We start from the raw sequence: 25,911 nt of genomic DNA on the forward strand, positions 1-25,911 counted from the left end.
AGGAAACACATATGTTATATAGAGTCATTACAAATAGAGTGATCTATATCAAGTGTTTCTTTCTGTTAATGTTGATGATTATGGCTTAGGCGGGCTTTGCACACTACGACATCGCAGGCCGATGCTGCGATGCCGAGTGCGATAGTGCCCGCCCCCGTCGCAGCAGCGATATGTGGTGATAGCTGGCGTAGCGAAAGTTATCGCTACGCCAGCTTCACACACACACTCACCTGCCGTGCGACGTCCCTGTGGCCGGCGACCCGCCTCCTTGTTAAGGGGGCGGGTCGTGCGGCGTCACTGTGACGTCACACGGCAGGCGGCCAATCAGAGCGGAGGGGCGGAGATGAGCAGGATGTAAACATCCTGCCCACCTCCTTCCTTCCGCATATCCTACGGAAGCCGCAGTGAGGCCGGTAGGAGACGTTCCTCGCTCCTGCGACTTCACACACAGCGATGTGTGCTGCCGCAGGAGCGAGGAACAACATCGGACCATTGCGTCAGCGTAATTATGAATTACGCCGACGCTATACCGATGATACGATTACGACGCTTTTGCGCTCGTTAATCGTATCATCCAGCCTTTACACACTGCGATGTCGCATGCGATGCCGGAAGTGCGTCATTTTCAATTTGACCCCACCGACATCGCACCTGCGATGTCGCAGTGTGCAAAGTGCCCCTTACAGCCAATGAAAACCCAAAAGTCATTATCTCAGAAAATTAGAATAATTGCAATAAAACAACTGCAAAGGCTTCCTAAAGCTGGGTTTACACACTGCAACATCTCAAACGACATCGCTGTAACGTCACCGGTTTTGTGACGCAATAGCGATGTTGTTTGCGATGTTGCAGTGTGTGAATCCTATCAGCGACCTGGCCCCTGCTGTGAAGTTGTAATCGTTGCAAATCGTTCAGGACCATTCCTAGGTCCTTTGTTTCCAGCTGTGCAGCATGAAGTTTCAGTGTGTGAAGCCTTTTCAGCGACTTTGTTAGCAACTTCCCTTTCAAAAGGCTGCTTATCAACGTCCCCAACAACCAGCTAGGTCGCTCTGCAGGTCCGGATCGCTGTTGAGTTGTTGGCCAGGTTTGCCTGTTTGAACGCTCACCAGAGACTTAGCAGAGACTTAGGGAGGTCGCTATTGCGTCACCAAACCGGTGACGTTACAGCGATGTCCTTTGCGATGTTGCAGCGTGTAATCCCAGCTTAAGTGTTTAAAATGGTCCCTTAGTCTTGTTCAGTAGGCTATACAATCACTGCTGGCTTGACAGATGTCCAGAAAGCAGTCATTTACGCACTTCACAAGGAGGGTAAGCCATAAAAGGTCATTGCTAAAGAAGCTGGCTGTTCACAGAGTGCTGTATCCAAGCATATTAAAGGAAAGTTGAGTGGACAGAAAAAATGTGGTAGAAAAAGGTGCACAATAGGGATAACAGCAGCCTTGAATGGATTGATAAGAAAAGGCCATTAAAAAACTTGGGGAGACTCACAAGGCGTGGACTACTGCTGGAGTCAGTGCTTCAAAAGCCACCACACACAGATGTGTCCAGGACATGGGCTACAACTATCGCATTCCTTGTGTAAAGCCACTAATGACCAATAGACAACGCCAGAAACGTCTTATCTGGGCCAAGGAGAAAAAGAGCTGGACTGTTGCTCAGTGGTCCAAGGTGTTATTTTCAGATGAAAGTAAATTTTGCATTTCATTTGGAAATCGCAGTCCCAGAGTCTGGAGGAAGAGTGGAGAGGCCACAATCCAAGCTGCTCGAGGTCTAGTGTGAAGTTTCCACAATAAGTGATGGTTTGGGGAGCCATGTCATCTGCTGGTATAGGTCCACTGTGTTTTATCAAGACAAAAGTCAGTGCAGCCGTCTACCAGGAAATTTTAGAGCACTTCATGCTTCCCTCTGCCAACAAGCTTTCTGGAGATGGAAATTTTCATTTTCCAGCAGTATTTGGCACCTGTCCACACTGCCAAAAGTGCCAATACCTGGTTTAATAACCACAGTATCACTGTGCTTGATTGGCAAGCAAAGTCACCTGACCTAAACCCCATAGAGATTCAGATGAGCTGAAGGCTGCTATCAAAGCAACCTGGGCTTCCATAACACCTCAGCAGTGCCACAGGCTGATAGCCCCCATGCCACACCGCATTGATGCAGTAATCTATGCAAAAGGAGCCAAGTATTAAGTGCATTTACTATACAGACTTTTCAGAAGGCGCCAACATTTCTGAATTAAAATCATTTTTTTCAGTTAGTCTTATATAATATTCTAATTTTCTGAGATAATGACTTTTGGGTTTTCATTAGCTGTAAGCCATAATCATCAACATTAACAGAAATAACCAAGTGAAATAGACCCCTCTGTGTGTAATGACTCTATATAATATATGTGTTTCCATTTTTGTATTGAATTACTGAAATAAATTCACTTTTTGATGATCTTCTCATTTATTGAGATGCACTTGTACTTGTGCTGTCTCTTGCTATTGCGGCGTGTTTACTACCCATCTGCCTTTGCTAATACTGTTTCTATGGGAACACATTCATTCAAGCCACAAGTTATATGAACCTCTGAATTGTAAAGCGCTGCGGAATATGTTGGTGCTATAGCAATAAAGATTATTATTATTATGAAGCCACTCCTTCCCTTCTTGCGATGGGCAGACTCTGGCCTGTCTCCATGGTGACGCGTCTGTCATTGTCTCCACTCCTCGCCCCCCTCCTCCCTTGTGGTGGGGGGTGACTGGTGACGACAGATGCCGAGTCCATGGTTTCCGGGCAGTGATCTAGCTCATGTGAGCGCCGCTTCCTGCCGCTGCCTTCCTAATTATGTGCTCATATTGATGTGCACGCTATATAAAGAGGATCAAGCATTACACTTCACATTCCCCCTTGGAAGAAGCTATCGCGAAACGCATTTCGGGGTCCGGTCCTGGCTGCCCTGGGCTATTTATTACACTGTTGTCTGGTCGGTATATCTCCTTTGTTTCTGGGATCCACTTGGATTTTGTATATTTTTTTACTTATTAAATATTTTATGTATCTTCACGACCGTACGCCGCCATTTTTTCTTAGCTGATATATTATTAGTGTGTTATATATTTGAGCATTAATGTACGCTTATATATTACATTATTTTGCACGTCAGGTTTTTTACTATTTATAGGCATAGCTGTGCACTGCTGCTACCCAGTGGAGAAACACAGCAATTACCTTGTGAAATTTGGCTTTATTTTTACCAGTGTTGGTGTTAGTCCGGGGTTATCTGTTTATTGTCATTGTCTCCTTGTATTTTATTAAAAAAATGTAACTAATAAAATTTACTATTTGTTCAATTAAAGTTTTTTCGCTTCATTTTTTTTAGGGGACTTGTCCTTATTCTTTGTTGTCTGCCTCCTCGCCCTCTTACCACACTGGATGCCATCCTGCCTATATACCGGTCACTCCTCCGGGGATAGGCATTCTCTGCTGTGTCCGGTGCCATGCCCTGCTGCCCTCTTACCTCTTGGCATCATAGTGCCATGCTAGCCTCCTGATGACTGCTGCTGGTCACTAGCCTTTGTGACTTTTCTTTCCTGCCATCAAGCTCGTCAGCCCAAAGCTGGATTGTGACGGTGGCGACGCAGGTTTCTTCTTCTTCTCCTTCTTCTTCGTGCTGTATATTCTGTACATTCGGGATAGAACTGCCCTCTGGCTCCTGTCTGTTACTTCCCCTTTCTGTCTTTCTCTCCCTGTGGTAATATATTTGTTCTGTCTTTGTCACTTGTTGCTTTCTGTGCTGTAAATATTTCCTGCTTCTTATTTTGCGCTTTTCTGTTGGGGCATTGTGGATACATTGCTTTAAGAGTGCGCTTATTCCCCTTTATCCCATAACTAAAGACATTCATATTCCAGACTTGATAATGGGGAACGATCGTACATATGCTGGGATGGGAGAGTATAATAATGGGGACCATCGCACGAGTGCTGGGATGGGAGAGTATAATAATGGGGACCATCGTACATATGCTGGGAAGGCATGATAATGGGGCACCATCGTACATATGATGGGAGGGCATGACAATGGGGCACCATTGTACATGTGCTGGGAGGGCATGATAATGGGGTACCATCGTACATATGATGGGAGGGCATGATAATGGGGACTATTGTGCATATGCTGGGAAAGCATGATAATGGGGCACCATCGTACATGTGCTGGGAGGGCATGATAATGGGGTACCATCGTACATATGATGGGAGGGCATGATAATGGGGACTATTGTGCATATGCTGGGAAAGCATGATAATGGGGCACCATCGTACATGTGCTGGGAGGGCATGATAATGGGGACCATTGTACATATGATGAGAGGGCATGATAATAAGGCACCATTGTACATATGATGGGAGGGCATGATAATGGTGCACTATCGTACATATGCTGGGAGGGCATGAAAATGGGGCACCATTGCACACATGCTGGGAGGGAATGATAATGAGGATCATCGTACAAATGCTGGGAGGCATGATAATGGTGCAAAATCGTACATATGCTGGGATAGCATGACAATGGGGAACCATCGTACATGTGCTGGGAGGGCATGATGTGGACCATTGTACATATGCTGGGAGGGCATGATAATCGGGACCATCGTACATATGCTAGAAGGGCATGATAATGGGGACCATCGTACATATGCTGGGAGGGCATGATAATGGGGACCATCGTACATATGCTGGAAGGGCATGATAATGGGGACCATCATACATATGCTGGGAGGGCATGATAATGGGGACCATCGTACATATGCTGGAAGGGCATGATAATGGGGACCATCATACATATGCTGGGAGGGCATGATAATGGGGACCATAGTACATATGCTGGGAGGGCATGATAATGGGGACCATAGTACATATGCTGGGAGGGCATGATAATGGGGACCATCGTACATATGCTGGGAGGGCATGATAATGGGGACCATAGTACATATGCTGGGAGGGCATGATAATGGGGACCATCGTACATATGCTGGGAGGGCATGATAATGGGGACCATCGTACATATGCTGGGAGGGCATGATAATGGGGACCATCGTACATATGCTGGTAGGGCATGATAATGGGGACCATAGTACATATGCTGGGAGGGCATGATAATGGGGACCATAGTACATATGATGGGAAGGCATGATAATGGGGACTATAGTACATATGCTGGGAGGGCATGATAATGGGGCACCATTGCACACATGCTGGGAGGGCATGATAATGAGGATCATCGTATATATGCTGGGAGGGCATGATAATGGGGCACCATCGTACATGTGCTGGGATGGTATGATAACGGGGCACCGTCAGTGTCAGACTGGCGTACCCTGGGCCCACCAGATAAAATCATTCTTGGGGCCTATTTTTTAGCTACATAGAATTAAATATAAGACCACCAATTCTGTAGTAAAACATGCTAATATCAGGGACTAATACAAGGTAATACACTTCATAAAGCACCTCTCCAGGGTTGGAGTGGGGGTTCTCATCTAAGGACCCTGACCTTACACCTATACTCCCCTTCTGGCATCTTCACCCTCTTGTGCTGACAGGTTTGTCGGTCTCTGACAGTTTGTGACCTGCCAGCTGCTCCAGTGTTTTATGGAGCCAGAGGTCACACCTCAATACAAGTTTATGAGAGCCTCGTTCTGGCTCTCATAGACTTGTATTGAGCACTTGTGAAGTAATTTATAATTTACGGACATTCAGAAGTTGCACTCACATTATGATACCGCAGGGGAAAAAGAAAGGTGAATAGGTGAAAATGCCAGAGAGTGAGTATAACACAGTGGCAGAAACCTTGGGTTAAAAGCACTACTCCAGCGGTGAAAAAAACAAAAATGCTGGAGTGGTGGATTAATGTTATAGAAAGAGCTGGTGCCCACATTTTGGTGAAAACTCAATGATAAATGTCCCCTGATGTATATTAATCACTAAACGAATTGACCAGCGCTGCAGATTTGACATGAACAATGTGTCGCTTTATGCTGCGGATATTCACCACTGATTTCATTCTTTGCAACACAAAGGAATAGGTCAGTGGTAATGGTGGAGGAACCGTTTGTGCATAGTAAACACAGCAATATCTGCACAGCATTTGCGTGGATATTAATTTGCTGTGGTATTTCCATTGTAGAAATGTTATATGAATGTGCATACTATATGTACTAAAAGTGGTGGGGGCCCAAATCAGTTTTGTCTGACGTTGGAGTGATATCAAAAGAGAGCTTTCCCTCTGATCCCCCATGCACTTTACGGAAATCTCTGTCATTTATAAGGCCATAACTTTTTATGAAAAGCCTCATTTTGTTAGTGGTGGGGAAAAAAAGCAAAGTCAGTCAGGGGTGATACAGTTGGAGGGGACGCAATTAGTTAGGAGTGATACAGGGGGAGGGGACACAGCCAGTCAGGGGTGATACAGCGGGAGGGGACGTAGTCAGTCTGGGTGATTCAGAGGGAGGGGATGCAGTAATTCAGGGGTGATACAGGGGAAGGGGACGCAGTCAGTCAGGAGTGATACAGGGGGAAAGGGGGCACAGTGAGTCAGAGGTGATATAGCAGGAGTAGATGCAGTCAGTCAGGAGTGATTTGGGGAAGAGGACACAGTCAGTCAGGAGTGATATGGGGAAGAGCACACAGTCAATCAGGGGTGATAACGGGAGAAGTGGCCACAGTCAGTCAAGGGTGATACAGGGGGAGGAGATGCAGTCAGTCAAGGGTGACACAGGGGGAAGGGACTGCAGTCAATCAGGGGTGATACAAGGAGAGAAGGGGCCCTGTCAGGGGTGATACAGGGGGAGGGGGCACATTTAGTCAGGGGTTATACAGGGTCCAGTCAGGCAGGGGTATTAGAGGGGGAGAGGTTCAGTCAGGCAGAGGTCATATAGAGGAGAAAGGGTTCAGTCATTCAGTCAGTCAGGGGTGATACAGGGGAGAGGGTTCAGTCAGGCCAGGGTGATATGGGGAGAGGGGCTCAGTCAGGCCAGAGTGATACAGGAGGAGGGGGCTCAATCAGTCTGAGGCCAGGGTGATACTGGGGGAGGGGACATAGTCTCTAGTCAGGAGTAATTTGGATGAGAAGCTCAGTCAGTCAGGGGTGACACGGGGAGGGAACTCAGTCAGGGGTGATATAGGGAGAGGGGCTCAGTTAGTCATCCTGGGCCCCTCTTGGTATATATGTCCCTATCCTGGTTTATTTGCCCCCCTCCTGGTATATATGTCCCCCTCCTGGTTTATTTGTCTCCTTCCTTGTATATATGTACCCTCCTGGGCTCTTTCTGGTATATATATATATATATGTTTCTCCTGATACATATGTCCCTGCTCCTGGTATATATATGTCCCTCCTGGGCTCTTCCTGGTATATATGTGCCTCACCTGGTATGTATGTCCCCTTATGGGCCCCTCCTGGTACATACAGTATGTCCCGCTCCTGGGCTTTCACTGGTACAGTATATATATGCAAAAAAAACCATTTTACTTACCCTCCCCGGCTACCATGTCGCGCGGCGTCCTCTCTGCACTGCAATGCATTTCAGCTGGATAAGTGCCCTCGGATCCACATCCAGCTGAAGCAAGGCAGGGACTGGGGTCGGCGAGCTCTCCCTCCACCCCTGATGATCGTCCCTCTCCTGTCTTCAGCTCAAAGAGCGTTTACCTTTCCACGCTGGCTGCCGTGTCCTCGCCTCCTCCGCGGCTCTGCCGCTGGCTCCCTGATCTCCCCACTAATCTTGGCGCCACTGTCTACATGGCTAATTTGCATGCAATGACCCTGAAGCACATCGCATGCAAATTAGCAATGCGTAGTGCAGCTCTGATTGGGGCCCAGTGAAGAGGGGAGCTCGGCCCCAGGCTTAATAAAGCAATGCAACTACCCCGGCCAGGCCTCCCTTTTCACCGGGCCCCATCAGCAAGGGCACTACTGCGCTGATGGTGGCCATGCCAGCAGGTGCCATGACTGGGTCCACCGGAGGATCTTCCGCTTCCCTGGTGGGTCAGTCCGACCCTGCACACCATCATACATATGCTGAGAGGGCATGATAATGGGACACCATTATACATATGCTGGGATGGCATGATAATGAGGCACCATTGTAGATATACTGGAAGGCCATGAAAACGGGCACCAGTACACATATGCTGGGATGGCATGGTAATTGGGACCACTGTACATATGCTGGGATGGCATAATAATGAGGACTATCGTACATATGCTGGGAGGGCCTGATAATGAGTCACCTTTGTACATATACTGAGAGGGCATGATAATGGGGCACCATTGTACACATGCTGGGAGGGCATGATAATAGGGCACCATCGTACACATGCTGAGAGGGCATTATAATGGGCTACCATCATATATGTGCTGGTAGAGCATTATGATGGGGCACACACATGCTTGGAGGACATGATAATTTCGCACCAGCGTACATATGCTAGGATGGCATGACAATGGGACACCATCCTACATATGCTGGGAGGGCATGATAATGGGGCACCATCGTACATATGCTGGGAGGGCATGATAGTGGGGCACCATCGTACATATACTGGGAGGACATGTTATTGAGGGACCATCGTATATCTATACTGCCATTATCTCTTTGTATTAAATATTGAAGAATTTTCCATTTTCATTTCTTATTTATTTATAGATCTTAACTTTATTTAAAATATTCTTTAAACTAAGCTTTATTATATTGACAGGTGGGACGGTGCCCGCGAAAAGCGAGGAACTGGCACCAATGCCTCCCAAAATGGCATCCGTACGATTTACGGTCACCCCGACCAAGATCGATGATATGGGGGCAATTTCGGATACGAGCCCAGACCTCAGTTCTTCTTCCAGAGTGCGGTTTAGCTCTAGAGAAAGCGTCAGGGATGCTAGTCGAAGTGAAGCGTACAGCGACAGCTCATTGGCAACAACTGCTGTGGATCCGGCAAGTGAAAGGACCTCAAACCCAATGGACAGTGGAGAAGGTAAGTGATGAGTGGCAATAATGAGATCGCATTATTTAGCTGTCCTAAGAGTACATCCACGACCGCACATGTGGCCATGCTTGGGTGAAGCAGTAAAATACTTTTTTGTCATATAGTATCTGCCTCTCAGAATCCACTGTAAGAATACCCATGTTGTGTCTCCCATAGAAGTGCCATCCATACAGTGCCGCCTTCACTGATGAATTCACATGCTGGGGTATTGTAGATTTGATGTGCACATTCTGCACAGAAATAACCACAACAATTTACAGTACAATAAATCTAAAGAGGGCCCAACCGCATGCAGCGGAAAGACCCAGAGCAAATACAGGGCGGGCCTGCTGTGGTTTTCTCGGTTTGCAATGCATGCATAACATACAAGAATGCAGATTTGTGTGAAAATGAGCAGAAACAATAAAGACAATGGTCCCGATTCATTAAAGGTCATATGCCAGTATTCTGGCGTTAAAAACCTTGAATAGTCGCACAATATTAGAATAACTAGAAGCTGTCCTAAAATTTTGGCGACTTTTGGAGTTCACACACCATTTTGCCTAGCTCTAATAAAGTGAGTAGGATTGGGGTTGCCGCCGCTCGTTAAATTCTTTATGTGCGGTGGCAGTCGCTGTGCCACAAAATCTTACTCCAGCAGGGACTGGAGTAGGATTTGTGGTGAGGCCCACACAGAGGTGTACTCCACTCATCCGATGATACGGATTCATGAAGAAGTGTACATCTCTTCATGAGTCAGGAGCGGCTGACAATGCCGGTCCTATTGAATTGGAACCAATATGTGGATTCAGCCTAACATTGCCAGTTTCACTGAGCCCCCTTTAACAGTGTACACCCCATAATAAAGTAACTGACAACATATGACTTAATTAATGATAATAGGCACCAATATGGACTAATTTTGGTAAAATCACTTAGTGACCCTCATAAAGTCATAGGTATAATATTTGCTTAAAGAAGATCTGTCACTTGCTCAAATAATGGAGTTAAATGCTTTGTAAAAGTCCTTTATCTCCTCTGATTCTGCCACTATTTTCGTTTTGTGCTGTTTCACTCCATTGCAGAGATATTCACATTTGTTGCTTTTGGAGTGCAACATGTGAAATCTCTGCCTGCGGTCCAATTGTACTGGACCTTTTTTCAGAATCTTCTCTGGAGGGCTGCTTTCACCCCTCCCTCCCAATCACAACCTGGCAGCTGATCTAGTAGTCACAGACACAGCTGAGCTGTGATTTGCAGGAGGAGTGAAAGCGCACCCCCCAGAAAAAAGCCAGTTGGTCTGCGAGCAAAGATTTCACATACTGTGCTCCTGCAGAAACATGTGCAGTAGAGCAACGCAGAGCATAATGGAAAAGAGCAGCAGAATCAGGAGATCTCAGGGATTTAACAAAGTATTTAACTCAATTTTTTAAGTGGCAGGCTACCTTTAACCTCTCTAATAGATTTTGTCTATTTTTGATGAATGCGAGGCGTTTTGTTGCTTATTTCTAAGGAATTATGTTAACTGTGAAGAAAAGCCAGTTACATTCTGGTTAAACCTGCACATTCCTAAGTTCCACTGATATGAGTGGATATGCAGACAAGCACTGCTAATGCTGTATATAGAGTGTCGCTGACAGGGACCCTTCTGCAATATGTAGTCTTCTATACTAATTTATAGCCATCTCTAGGCTTCAGACTGATGTCGGCCGCTCCACTGACAACTGAATGTGCATGGAGGCCCATAGTGTTGTAAATTTGTTGTGTTCGATTTTCTTGGTTTATTTTTCCAAGATAAGTGAATCACAGATTTCTGTATTTACCCCGTTTTTTGCTACAAAGCAATTATATTACATGTTCGGATTGCTTCTCAACAGGGTATAGGTGGTCATTTCTCTATTGGTAAAGATGGTCGCATAAAGTATGTAATGAGCAATTCTGGTGATCAAGCTACTGTGATGGAAATGGTTCCATTTTTCCACAGATTTATGGTATAGACACCAAGTGTTATAAATGCATAGTACATGTGTATGCTACCAACAGAACCTGCATCTATTGGGAAAATGGGACCGAGTCAGTTGAAATTCCGACACAAATAAATAGGAATTCCATCTAACTGTCCACTGACAGCAGCAGATGCCTATTCTTGAGATGAATGCAGGTCCCATTGGTGAGATCCATATATTATACATTTATAACCTATCCTGTGGATATGCCATAAATGTACAAGCTCGGTGTACCCTTTAAAATTACCCTTTAGGGGAAAAAAAGGGACTTAGCATAGATCCTGAAAACAGACCTTTAACCTTAACACTTCTCCACCAAATTATGTAGTTGGCACTCTTCATACTGGTATATAGCGTAATCTGGGCAACTCGGCCAAACCCTGGGTTATTCATCAGATTGGCTAATAGTAATGTCATGCTCCACTAAAGAGTAAAATAGCACATGGCGAGACAGAAGCAAAGGGTTATACAGCCACTGAGGTCAAACAGGACGGGTATCCCCTGACACTTACCCTAAGCAACCCTGAGCTCCGTAACGTTCCTAAACAGGTTTATACACCCTTAACCTAAGCACGACCCTGACCCCTGACTAGTGCTCAGGGCAGCAGGAACACTAGTCCACTTTATGATAAAGACACACAAGGGAATTAGACAGGCAAGAGTAAAATAGACTTCCAGGCAGCTGTCTCCAGATACAAGTCTAAAGCAAACTTTCTTTCGACGACTCACACCTCCACATATCAAGGTATAGCAGGCTATCACTGACAATTACCCAAGGTGATACAGGTAAAATATATCTTTGTAAATAATTTATCCTTGATAAATAATTGTTTAAAAGAACTGAAGTCCTCAGTGGTTGATACCTTTTAATGGCTAACTGAAAAAGATGGTAATAATAGCAAGCTTTCAGGACTACTCAGGTCTCTTCATCAGGCTCAATATAACACAAAATCTGAAGAGTCAGAGATTTATACACAACAGGACATAGAATAGTGCAGTAAAAAAAAAAACCTGCTCTATTCTATGTCCTGTTGTGTATAAATATGTGACTCTTCAGATTTTGTGTTATACCATACCTGATGAAGAGACCTGAGTAGTCTCGAAAGCTTGCTATTATTACCATCTTTTCAGTTAGCCATTAAAAGGTATCAACCACTGAGGACTTCAGTTCTTTTAAACAATTTTTTAATTACCCAAGGTAAGAGGTGAGTATTTATACCAGAGGGAAGTGGATAAAATAGAACAGCTGAGATAGGCCAAGACGAAAGCATTAGGAGACAAAAGTATAGCTTTAACCCTTGCACCACCAGCACAAGGGAAATCTACACTGCTAACAGGAAAGCAAAGCAGCACCAACCAGCCCAGGTGTGTATGTAGCCAGGCGTTGTGACCTTCTGACCCCAAGAATAGGAGAGTTCACTTTCTGTCAAGATAACCCCCATGACAGTGAAACTGGTTTGATTGCTCTAGAGAACAGTGGCGACATGCTTTACATCACTAAAGCTGATGCCTGGCATTGTGTATGGTGATCTTGTGCAGGCGACTAACCATGGAAATAATTTCCTGCAGCTTCTGATGTCATGACCCAGTGCTGATGCTACTTTCACTTTTAGTTTTCAACTCTAGTTAGTGATCCAACAGAGGATGGGCGAGTCTTTCATGCTTCATGGCTAAGATGTTGTTACTTCTACAAGTAAAATATATCTTTGTACCGTGTTAGCCAGTAGAGATAAAAAAATTGTTTAAAAGAACTGAAGTCCTCAGTGGTTGATACCTTTTAATGGCTAACTGAAAAGATGGTAATAATTGCATTGGTAATAGTTACTTCTACACACACCTACCTCTTGATAATAGCACTTATATTTGACCATGGCAGATCTAGCAGATCAGAAGTGTCATTTATCGACCTGTGGCATAGTGGCTTTCTACGGTGCCACAGTAAGAGTCACTTAACGCCTCATTACACATAAAGCTGGCCATACATATGCAATAGCCGTCGTTTGAATCCTTCCTCGCGCACATGAACATTTGGCTTGGACAAGTCTTCAAGTATTTTCAATGGATAGAGTAGAAAAAGCCACTGCCAAACTTCTCTGGCGGCTTATCTCCTGGAGAACAAAAAGGATCCAATGCTTGAATTCAAACTCTGGATCGTTATCTCTACCGATATCATCTAAAAATGGGAATGTTTTAAAAATGAGTCCGGTCCACGTAATTTTGCTATATTGTGTACATGAAATATATGCAGCCTGAAGGTTGACCAGCCACCAGTTATCGTATGCATATGGACAGTCTAATGGCAGTTTACAGTCAGCAATATTTATCATTATGATTTGTTTTTGCATGATCATAATGTCTATTGATCAGTCTGAGACAAGATCAGCAATAAATCTATTCTTCGTTGTTGATCATAATTGAGTGTGCATACATAATGGTAAACTCTTTCATTCATTAGTAATTGTAAATGTCGCTCACTCACTCCTACTCATCATCTATTACTGTGATTGGCAGATGTCTATTAGCAAAGGCCGGATAAGATACGATGGTTTGGTCTTCATACAGGTTGCATACCGTCCTCCTCTGGACACGTCATGGAATCATGGCTGGTGTTTTGTAATTTCTCATCTCTACTGTGGAGATATTAGCTTATAACTTTAATATGCTAACTTTGCCTTCAAACAAGGGTTCTTCATCACATATTCTTCTCTGGGGGCTTGTACTTTTCCACTGTAATCAATCATATGCAGGCAGTGTAAGGCTACTTTCACACTTGCGTTGAACGGCATCTGTTGCATTGCACTGTGTGACGGATGCAATGGATGCGTTGCATATAGTGGAACAATGGATGCTACGGATCGTACAAAATAACGCAATCCGTTATAGTTTTTTTTTCTTGGCTTTACACATCTGGGCATGCGCAGTTGTGTAAAGACGGATGCGTTAACGGAATCCGTCAAATGATGGATTCTAACGGAATCCGCCACCATAGGCGTCCATTATAAAAACAATGTACGCCGACGGAATCCTATAGGTTGCGTTTTTTGACACTCCGCCAAGCGCAGAAAAACGCTACATGCAGCATTCCATCCGCGAGGCGGATTCAACGCAGCGTCGGCTGACGGATGCAACGCGAGGTCATCCGTTGCTATCCGTAGCTAATAGAAGTCTATGAGGAATAAAACGGTTTCCGTAATTCCTCAAGGCGGTAGATAGCAACGGATGCCGTTCAATACAAGTGTGAAACTAGCCTAAGATGTAATGACACACAGCCCTGCTTTCCTATCTAGAGAACACAGATACATCCTATTTTGAGTGATGTATGCGACTTGCTTCAGCTCTCATCTCACAGCACTGACAGTGTGGGATGAGAGGGAGAAAAGCAGGGCTGACAGTGCTGTGAGATGAGAGCTGCAGCATGTCACATACACTACTCTAGATCTGTGCCAGCTATAATGGTATTATTTCCTTTTGCCACGGATAAATGCAGAGAGGTATTTGTAGTGGCACACAGCTCTGCTCACCTCCCCCCTCCCCACTTGTAATCACAGTAGATGCTGGTAGTGAGATGTGTGCCCTGGAAAGGAGAGCGGAGCTGTGTGTGTCATTACAGGTCTTACTACGTCATATAGAAAAAAAAACGTTTCTAACCTTCTGCGGGGCCGTGTTTTTCCTGCATGACACTGCCTTATGATTGGTCAGCGCTATAAATTAAAAAAAGTACATACAGTAGCTCTAAAGAAGCTTTGATAGTAACCTCTGGATTGACGTGTAAATTAGCATATAAACATTAGAGGCTAATATCTTCACAATGGACAGAGGGGGGGAAATGGCTCACAGGATTCTCTGGGGCATGTGTTTATGCTACTCTGTGAGCACCGCTCCATTGGTAAAGACCATAAATACCAGCACTGAATAAAAAGTCCCCTATCTCTGGAACCATATGATTGATTTAGAAATAAATAGCGGCCACTTTGACCTGTTGACAGGTCCTCTTTACATCTGCCATATGTCTGTTCTCAGTGACACATGCTGCTTTTCGGCCTCCAGTGCTTTATTTAGCTCCACTATGAAGGCAGAAAACATCAGAGGAGACAGGTGTGATGAAGGCCTGAGCTGGCCACTTGGTCATCATACATTGTTGACTGTGAAACTATAAGCTGTGGGTGCGTGGGCAGATTTGTGCCCTTAGTGAGTGCCGATCAGTGATATTAATACAATGTTTGGTCCTCATACAGGGGTGAACACATCATTGGTGCAACGGGTGTAGCCGCACCGGGCCCCAGGAAGTAAGGGGACCCATTTCCATCTCCAAAGCAGGTGGAATTGTGCATTATAATAAACTATTGGATTGAATAGGGCCCAGATACTGTTGTTGAACATGGGCCCCTTTCTGTCTGTGTCCACCAGTGGTTTTCACATTGTCAGCACATCCCCAGTTTGCATGGGAAGATGTGCAACTGAGGTGGATTCTTCTGAACCCTTATTGGTCCATGTAAGGCTGTGCTCAGACGCAATAGTCAAGCTGTGTGATCATAGTAGCCCTGGACTGCTGGGGTCTTTCCAGTTTTTTGCCAAATCTCTTTATCCTGTATAGATACAGCCATTTGACCTGAAGACCACATGGCCAAACATAATGGCTCTCTGGTTTAGACGGAGAAACTGTGTTTTTGAGCAAGATTAAGGCCCTTTTCACACATCAGTTTTTTGCCATCAGTCACAATCTGTTGGCTCGAAGGATCGACGAATCTGTTGCAGATTGTGGAAAAACTGATGCGACGGATCCGTTCTTCGACGGATCCGACTGGCTGGCTATTTGATACTAAATAAAATATATTGGAGCATGCTCAGTTAAAAAAAATGGAATCCGTCGCCAGATTCTGTCATTTGACGAATTACAACGGATCCTGTGCCCATAGGCTTCCATTCTACCAAAACGACGGATGGCGATGGATACGTCACTGTCCGATTTTTTGACGTAGACAAAAAATGTTACTTTGTCCGTTGTCTCTGTCCGCCGGACAAACAATTTTCGATGGATCCGTCTACCGACGGATGAAACGTGAGGCCATCCATCGCAATCCGTCGCTAATACAAGTCGATGAGAAAAAAACGGATCCAGTGGCCAGATCCATTTTTTTCAAAATTCGACAGATTGTGACTGACGGCAAAAAATAGATGTGTGAAAGGGGCCTAAGGGATTGGGCAGGGAAACTGTGGAAAGACCACCTTGGCCGAAGGCTGCAATGGTTAAAAGTTGAAGCATGTATGTGAACGCGTGTCTAAAAGGGCCTTATGTTTGTCATGTGAGGGAGTTCTGTACTGATGACGTCTTCTCAGTGAAAAACTTTCAAGAATTCTTGACCACATGTTTTGCTTTGCAAGACTGACTACGTATGTTTCTCCTCTAATTCTGTATTTTACGCTCTCGGAAGGTCCACAAGTAATTAGATAAGGCCAGCTACGTAGGTTTTTGTAGTCAAGAATAACTTCAACCATCCATAAAATACCCAAAAGATGACCCCTGAGCTGGTTATTTGTCAAATAAATGGTTGTATGACTGCAATTGAACTCGACTCGAGTATAAATATTTTCACATTACACAGAGATATGATCTGAAAAATGAGTGCGAACAGGTGACAGCACCACGTCTGATTGACTATAACTGGCCTGCTGTACCATAAACATCAGAGCACTCAAAAGAATCGTCAAAATAAAAGATCGAGCATCAGCACATCCAACTATAGCCCTTCTTAAAAGGGTTTTCCACTAATGAGGACAATTTTATATTTTTGCTTAAATGCATTTATTTTGGGCTTTAAAATTATTTTTACAATTGGGTTTCATTAAAAGGGTTGTCCAATACTCGGTCAATAGCAATTTAAAGTGCCATTCTGTTCTTGTTTTTTCAATACACATCCAAATAGGAATCAGTAATCTATGTCCCCTGTGTGTACTAAAACACCTACTGGTGCTGAAAGTGATCCTGTCCCTCTCTGCCATCGTATGATCACTGCTCTTAGGCCTGAAACACACGTCCGCAGAAAACACGTGTGTGTCTCGCGGTCCGTTTTTTGAGTCCGTGTTGCGTTTTGGATGTCCGTTTCTCCGGTACGTGTGACATCAGTGTGATGGCGTATGCTTGCTGTGCGTGCGTGTTGAATTTCCGTGTATGCGAGAGATACGTACGTGTCATGTCCGTGTGCAGTCCGTGTGCAGTCCGTGTGTCTTGAGCCGTTTCACCATTAAAAAAAAAACGCACACGGACCGTACATAAAGCACACATCCGTGTCACGTATGTGCACACATGGACCCATTGACTTTAGCGGGTCCATATCTGCGTGATGCCGGCGAAATGCGGACATGTCATCCGTGTTAAAAAGCGCACACAGGTACAAACCACATGGACACACATTCCATGTGGCTTTACGTGTGTGTGCCTGTTACCATAGGGTAACATTGGTGCACGTGTGTTCGTGCCGCCGGTACGTGTCAAAACGTCCCAAACACGTACCGGCGGCACGGATGTGTATTGCAGGCCTCACTGGCTAAGCGTTGTTACCTCTAGGCCTCATTTAGACGTCCATGTGTTTCACCACACATACCCATTGTAGTCTATGGGACTATTCACATGTCCATGTTTTTCCATGGACCGTGTATGCAGACAATACTCACAGAGACATGTCTGTTTTTTCTTCCGGTATCATGGAAATCACAAGTCTATGGGTCTGGGAAAAACATGGATACCATCCATGTGCCCTCCGTGTGCTGTCCATGACTAACATGGCAAAGTGTAGAAGAAGCTTTTTAATTTGTCAATCCGTGAAAACACCGATAGTGAAAACGGATACACGGATCAAACACAGGTGACCCATTGATGCAACACATTGATGACACTAGTACCATTTTTTGCATATGTGAAATATACTGACGTCGCAATAAGGCATTAATGTAAGTCTATGAGATCCTCGTTCTATAGACTTACATTGAAATGTGACTTCAGGTCTGCCTATTAAAAGCTGGAATGAGGGTTAGTCACAACTCCAGTGATGTGGTGCAGAGGAAGAGCGCACAGCAGAATATGGCACTGTTCACAGCTCCGCCGACTCATAAGCAATTAACAGGAAGTGAGAGGCCGACCGGAGCTCTCACCGTCTGAAGTGAGAAGGGAGGCTGGGTGCGGGGCTCGCGTGATGTCACATCCTTATGTGAGCCTTGGGAGCATGAGTGACAACACTTCTAGGACCACATCGGCACGGGAGGGGTGTATAAGCCTAATGGGGCCAAACATGAGGAATTAGAAAGAGTTGTCCCATTAGGAGACATCTCCTTTATTAATATCATATACGTCTGTGACAGTGCTATTTAAGTATGTGATCCTGTCGGGGGGTCCAATAAGGCAGGGGCGGACATGTTATTGACGCAACCTGTGCAGCCACACAAGAACCCGCGTGGTAAGCAGCCACTACTGCCTCCAAATCAGCTTCTGTGAAACACATATTGTCAGACTATAAAGGGCCCATTTCCTGTTCTTGCTCAGGGGCCCATTCACTGTTCTTGGTCAGGGGCCCATTCACTGTTCTTGCACAGGGGCCCATTCACTGTTCTTGCTCAGGGGCCCATTCACTGTTCTTGCACAGGGGCCCATTCATTGTTCTTGCACAGGTGCCCATTTACTGTTCTTGGCCGGGGCCCATTTACTGTTCTTGCCCAGGGGCCCATTTACTTTTTTTTTTTTTTTTTTTGCACAGGGGCCCATTTACTGTTCTTAAACTGGAGCCCATTTACTGTTCTTGCACAGGGGCCCATTTATTGTTCCTGCACAGGGGCCAAATTTACTGTTCTTCCACAGGGAGCCATTTACTGTTCCTGCACTGGGGCCCATTTAGTGTCCTTGCACAGAGGCCCATTTAGTGTCCTTGCACAGAGGCCATTTAGTGTCCTTGCACAGGAACCCATTTACTGTTCTTACACAGGGGCCCATTTACTGTTCTTGCACAGGGACCCATTTACTGTTTTTACACAAGGGTCCATTTACTGTTCTTACACAATGGCCCATTTACTGTTCTTACACAATGGCCCATTTACTGTTCTAAGGCTGGTTTCACATCAGCGTTTTCCTGCCGCACTGCCATATCTGGCATACAGTCCAATACAGGTCACTGGCAAGCTCTGGGCACATGCGGTCATGTGACCGGAGCATGTGACAGCATGTGACCGGGGCTTGCCGCACTGTCTGTGAACTGTATTGAACTGTACTGTACTTGTGCAGGATCTGGCAGTGCGGCAGAAAAACGCTGATGTGAAACCAGCGTTACACAGGGGCCCATTTACTGTTCTTACACAAGGGCCCATTTACTGTTCTGGCTCAGGGGCCCATTTACGGTTCTTGCACAGGAGCCCATTTATGGTTCTTGCTCAGGGGCGCATTTACTGTTCTTACACAAGGGCCCATTTCCTGTTCTTATACTATACAAGGGCCCATTTGCTGTTCTGGATCAGGGGCCCATTTACGGTTCTTGCACAGGGGCCCATTTACTGTTCTTGCACAGGGACCAATTTACTGTTCTGGCTCAGGGGCCCATTTACGGTTCTTGCACAGGAGCCCATTTATGGTTCTTGCTCAGGGGCCCATTTACTGTCCTTACACAAGGGCCCATTTGCTGTTCTTATACTATACAAGGGCCCATTTGCTGTTCTTGCATAGGGGCCCATTTACGGTTCTTGCACAGGGGCCTATTTATGGTTCTTGCTCAGGGGCCCATTTACGTTTCTTTCACAGGAGCCCATTTACTGTTCTTACTCTATACAAGGGCCCATTTGCTGTTCTGGATCAGGGGCCCATTTACGGTTCTTGCACAGGAGCCCATTTATGGTTCTTGCACAGGGGCCCATTTATGGTTCTTGCTCAGGGGCCAATTTATTGTTCTTGCACAGGAGCTTTCTTCTCTCTGTGTCCCCCACTGCAATAAGGTGCCCACCTTTCATTGGCTGCGTCCTTACAAAGGATCCTATTGAGTACAGTGATTATACGACATGAACTGCTCATAAGCTATATGAATTTTATAGAAGCCAAAGTGATCTCTTGTAGCCAGCGGGTAAGGCTACTTTCACACATCCGGTTTGAGCACTGCGGCTCAATCCGGCTGTGAAAACTATGCAACGGATGCGGCGAAAACACCGCATCCTTTGCATAAGTTTTTACATGCGGCCCGTCCGTTTTTTTCCGGTTGTGGCATGCTACTGAGCATGCGCAGTGGAAAAAAACGCATGCGGCGAGCGGATGCGTTTTTTTCCGCATCGCGCCGCATCCGGCCTCCATAGGTATGCATTGAAAAATGCGCCGCAGCGGCCGGATGCGGCGCGATGCGGTGTTTTTTGCCGGAGCAAAAAACGCTGCAGGGAACGTTCGATCCGGCCGCGGCATCGGCTAAATCTGCCGCATGCGGCAAAAACCGGACCGAACGCAAGCCCCTGCGGCACAATACGGCACTAATGTAAGTCTATGCAAAAAAAAACCGCAACCGGCGTTACAAAAGCCGGTTGCGGTTTTTCTGCAGAACGCTGTATTGTGCCGCAGAGCAAAAATCCGGATGTGTGAACGTAGCCTTAACTCGTCCATGGTATGTCAGTCTGTCCCGTGGCAGAGGTCTGGCCCGGCGGTTCATGCTGTGGCTGCATTACTAGTTATCCTACTGAAGCCATATGTGTAAGTTGTGTACACACACTATTGTCTGATCCCGGGTACTTTGGGTGGACTCTCATTAGGGTAACCTGGGGTGATGACGCACCCTTGGTAATGTCAGCTCGCTGTTTTCTCTGGAGCAGATGTATTTATTACTCTTGTGAGTCACACCCCAGGCTGTTTATGAGAATATAATCACAGACGCTCCGCTTGGCAGCTATTGTGCCGCACTGAGAAACAAAGGGCAAGTGCAGCCCAACACCCAACCCAAAAAGCTTCAGAGCAGGGGCAGACATATCATTGGTGCAACCTGTGCAGCCGCATGGGGGCCAAGGAGGTTAGGGGCCCATTTTCACTTCCAAAGCAGGTAGAATTGTGCATTATAATGAGCTTTTTGGCTGCAAAGGGCCCATATTCTGTTCTTACACAGGGGCCCTCTTCTGTCTGTGACCACCAGTGCTCAGAGAACACCTCCAGACAGACCTTTGAGGTGTCCCAGGCAGGCAAGGGTTACACACCTGTGTGGTTCCACCAGGTACTGCTGATGTTACTTTGCCTTTAAGATCATGCACCGCCCACATGGAAGCAACATGTGACAGGGAAGCACTGGTAAGAAGTGTGTCCCAGAAGACAGAGGAAGATAGTGGAGAAAAAAGGCACAATAGCGTGATAAGGGTAGGAGGGAGGGAGTCAGGCTGCAGCAATAGGACTCCTACCAAGAGAACCAGCCAAAAGTTACAAAGGAGTGAGAGCTGTTCACAATAAGAGCTGCAATCACCAGAAAGCACCGAGCCTGAGCCCTAAACAGACACATGGAGGAGCAGTAACCAGAAAGTCACAAGAAGAAGGCGACAAAAAAGCAGCAAACATGCCACATTTCACTGTGACAAAAGTGCCTGATCCTGAGGATGAAGTCGGAGGAGAAAGCTCTGTGTCCTTCAGAGAAGCTGAAGACGATGATGTCTGGGAGGCGGGTAAGTTACGGGGATTTTTAGGTTTTGTTCATCCCGTTTGCCTTTTATTTGTGTAATTTATGGTTTAGAAGACCAAGTAGATGAATTATCCAGCAGAAATCACATGAAGCTTCTGTGTAACTTCAGAATGACTCGCCTATAGATTAGAGGTGGTCCGCCAACCTAAATATGGCCTTAAGGCCTCGTTACACGCAACGACGTATCTAACGATATATCGCCGGGGTCACGGTTTCCGTGCCGCACATCTGTCATCGTTAACGACGTCGTTGCGTGTGACACCAATGAGCGGCCGTTAACGATGGAAAATACTCACCAAATCGCCCATAGTTGACACGTCGTTCATTTTAAAAAAAATCGTTGGTTGTTGAGGACGCAGGTTGTTCGTCGCTCCTGCGGCAGCACACATCGCTACGTGTGACACCGCAGGAACGAGGAACAACACCTCACCTGCAGCCGCCGGCAATGAGGAAGGAAGGAGGTGGGCGGGATATTTCGCCCGCTCATCTCCGCCCCTTTGCTTCTATTGGGCGGCCGCTTAGTGATGCCGCTGTGACGCCGAATGAACCTCCCCCTTAGAAAGGAGGCGGTTCGCCGGCCACAACGACGTCGCTAGGCAGGTAAGTCCGTGTGACGGGTCCTAACGATGTTGTGCACCACGGGCAGCGATTTGCCCGTGACGCACAACCGACGGGGGCGCAAGCGATGTCGCTGCGTGTAAAACCCCCTTAACGCCACTCCTATTCCAATGCTTCCAAGGTCCCGTACTGGTTTCTGGACTCCCTGCTGTCTGGATGTGCATGTGAGCACTGTTATTCACTGGCCACAGTGATAACCAACATGTCACTGCTGCAGTCAATGATTGGCTGCAGCGTTCACATGGCTATTCAGGATGTGCAGTCTAGAGACCGCAGGGGAATGGAGACGTGTCAGAATGGAAGTGGCAGTATTTTACTTTATATGGCTGGACATCCAATTTACATGTTTGTACGCATCCATTGCTTTCCCTTTATTTCAAGTCACGACGTCTTATTGTTATTATTGAATGATATTGCTTAGAGAACCAAAGACACTGGCCAGAAGCATCTATAACCAAACATGAGCACTGAAGGACCTATACCATCCTCCGCCATTGTCAATTATTTTAGATCCTTGCATTACATTTATGTAGCTTAACTAACAGGACTTCATTTAGAGATTTCCCCAAGATGGACCCTTACGTGGGCAATATTGGATCGCTATAAACTCATGAATAACGGTGTGATTGAAAATTCAGAGAATGCTTCTTGTACTGTAGACTAGACCTACACTTCCCATGCGTCATCCGTTATCATTGCTAATCCCATCGTGTTTTCTGTCTCAGATCGAAGTCAAACATCCGTAACGGAGGAGAACAGCAAGTTGCTAGGTACGTCCACCAGTGATGGCCTGATGCTGAGGAGCAAGGCAGGCTTTCTAACACATCTCTGTCTTCTCCAGAGATCGATCGGAGGAAAAACTCCACTCTATATCAGAACCACAGCGAAGAGGGGGAGGACTCTTATGACAGAAATCTGGCGTTGTTTGAGGTGAGGAGGAGGAGGCGTGGGGAGTTTATTAATGAATAACTGTCTTCGTAAGCGATGGTTCAAGATGGTTTAATTATTGTTCTGTCAACGTTAGATGAACTGTAACACAAGACGTACATGGTGCCTTGTGCCCTCTTATGGGGACATACTAGATATTCTTTCAATTAACAATGATTCTTCCCGTTCCACGACTAAAAGCGGAGAATCGTACATTAGGGGTTCACAGGAGATTTTGAGGTGCACCATCATTGTAGGCTATCTCTCCTGACTTCCTATTACACATGAACGTTTTGCCAAGCCTCAATAGGGAAAGCGGTGATTTATCACCATCTATCTAGGGAGAACATTAGATTCTGGTGTTTCTCTGTTAGAAGAGAGTCATGAGGTCCCAACGAGGGACTGCCAGCGAGACATCTACTTGGAAACATCAGCCATTTCGCTGGCCAGAGCTATGTTACCAGTCATGGCCAAGAGCTGTCTTCTCTGGGTATGACATTAATATGAACTTAGGCTTTGGCTAAACAAACATGATGTTCCTATAAAGGGGGATGCTAAAGGAGGTTGTCTCCTTTCAGAAAATCTTGGCCAATATATACAGTTCGTTATATAAAACCAAACCCGTGCTTTACTCACCATCCCCAAGTCCAGTGCTGAGTCTCTGCCACTCTTCTCAGCGTCATGTATTGGCTGCAGCACTGGCTTCACATAAAAAGCGCGGGTGGCTCTCACATAGAGAGCTTAGCAGCTCTGCCCGTGTCGAGATAATGCCCCACTCAGAGCTGCTGTGCACTGTCTGCCACGCTCTCGACACCAGGAGCTGTGGTAGAGACTAAGCGCTGGACCAGGGGACAGTGAGTAAAGCAAGGGTTGTTTTCTTATAGCAAACTGTGCCAGGGCCCAAGATTTTTTTTTTTTTTTTTTATATGGACCCATTTTAATACATTTGATCAGGTTGAAGTCTGGCCTGTCTGATCCCTATTTTGCCCAAAAGCAGATGTCATGGGACCACATACTTAATTTGTGAAAGTGAATCTGTTACCCGGTTTTTGCTACCCCATCTGAGAGCAGCATAATGTAGAGACAGAGACCCTGAGTCCAGCGATGTCACTTACTGAGCTGTTTCCTGTCATTTTGGTAAAATCATTGTTTTGTCTGCTGCAGATCTAGTGTACCGCCCCACGGCCTCGGCTGCGGCCACCGAGCCGCTCGGATCCGTGCTCATGTACTGCGGGTGGTGGCACGAGCCTCTCACGGACCCGGGGGTCACGTCGCTCTGAAAGGAGTAGTGGCGGTGCACGCAGGGGTTTGGGTGATTGTTTGGTGGAATTGATAAAGTTCGTGACGCCACCCACGGGTTGTGGTGATTGTATGGTGGACACCAGCGCTGCCGTTGACTAGGCCTCCCGGGGACGGTGTTATGCAGCTTGGTGTTAACCCCTCCGTGGGCAGGGGTGATGGTCCCGGGGGCCCGCGGGAAGGTGAGGGCCGGGCGCAGTGTTGCAGTGCAGCGCGGTGCGGTGCCTGACGGCACTGGTGTACTCACTCTGACACAAGATAACGGAGTCTCTGGTAAAGCAAACGGCAGGATGGACGGGGCCCGCAGCCGGCTGCAGTGTTCTCCCTGGACAGGTTGGTGATGGCTAAAAAATAAATAAGAAATAACGTTTGGAACTCCATTCTATGTCTGAACTGGGTGCAAAAAACTAAAAAAACATCACTATGGGGAGATAAGGTATGCACACCAGTGACTATGGAAGGGGAATACAGAAACTTCTGTGTGAATACTGACATGAAAAATTCAATAGCTATATGTAAGGATGAAATGTGAAAAATGGAACCTGCATTACTGCCATGAATATTCACACAGCAGTTTCTGCTATTCCAGGTTGGTGATGGCTGTCGTTTCCCTGCACCTATGTTATGTAACTTTTGACTCCTGGGCCTGGACACCGGTACTCCGCTCCCCGGCGTGTAAGTGTCGGGGGAACCCATTTGCCCGCAGACCCTGGCCTTTTGGATCTCTTGCCTTTGGCGGTGGCACTTATCCTGGCTGGTTGGGCTGTTGCCTTCAATCGGGATTTGGGTGGGAATGAACCCCTGAGGTCCAGACCGCAATCAGCAAATTCGACTATTAGGGCGGCTTCTAGCCTAGTCGGGGTCTGAATACCCTGCCTGGTGCTTGGCTCCAATCGGCTCCCCGGTTCGGTACCGGCGGGCCACCGCCCGACCCCAGTCCTACGGTTCCACCGACCGTACACCAACTCCTGCAGACGGCCACCACCGTCTGCCGACCTTGCTGGAGGTGTCTGGGCTCCGACCCAGACACTTGCAGTTCCACTGGCGGGCCTGGACTCAGGTCCACCGGTGTGTGTCTCTCTCCTCCTCAACTCTCTCCACTCACTCACTGACTGAACTGAACACAACTGAACTGCCCTGTTTTCCCGCCTCCAGGCCTGTGAACGCCTCGGTGGGCAGAGTCAACTGCCTGGCTCCGCCCCACCTGGTGTGGACATCAGACCCTGGAGGGTGGCAGGAAGGATTTTAGTGTGACTGTCAGGGCCGGATTATAGGCGGGGCAGGCGGGGCTGGAGCCCAGGGGCCCCCACCAAAAGAGCTTCTAAGGGGGACCCCACCATACTTGGCACCTGTCAGCATATTTTTTTTTTCACACCCTCTCC

General features: G+C 46.5%; 1 protein-coding gene across 4 annotated transcripts in view; it reads left to right on the top strand.

Moving 5' to 3' along the window:
• Positions 1–2,750: 2,750 nt before the first annotated feature.
• Positions 2,751–25,911, top strand: part of SLC12A6 (solute carrier family 12 member 6) — an 88,016-nt gene continuing 64,855 nt past the window's right edge. The window contains exons 1-5 of one of the 4 annotated variants that reach the window (XM_075319796.1): positions 2,751–2,971; positions 3,368–3,629; positions 8,743–9,015; positions 23,029–23,073; positions 23,145–23,233. In XM_075319796.1, coding sequence (XP_075175911.1) covers positions 8,781–9,015; positions 23,029–23,073; positions 23,145–23,233 — 369 coding nt within the window. In that variant the 5' untranslated portion in view covers positions 2,751–2,971; positions 3,368–3,629; positions 8,743–8,780. The other 3 variants (XM_075319812.1, XM_075319803.1, XM_075319817.1) reach the window with 3 other exon arrangements.

The sequence above is a fragment of the Anomaloglossus baeobatrachus genome, chromosome 1 (assembly GCF_048569485.1).
Source record: "Anomaloglossus baeobatrachus isolate aAnoBae1 chromosome 1, aAnoBae1.hap1, whole genome shotgun sequence".
Lineage (NCBI taxonomy): Eukaryota > Metazoa > Chordata > Amphibia > Anura > Aromobatidae > Anomaloglossus > Anomaloglossus baeobatrachus.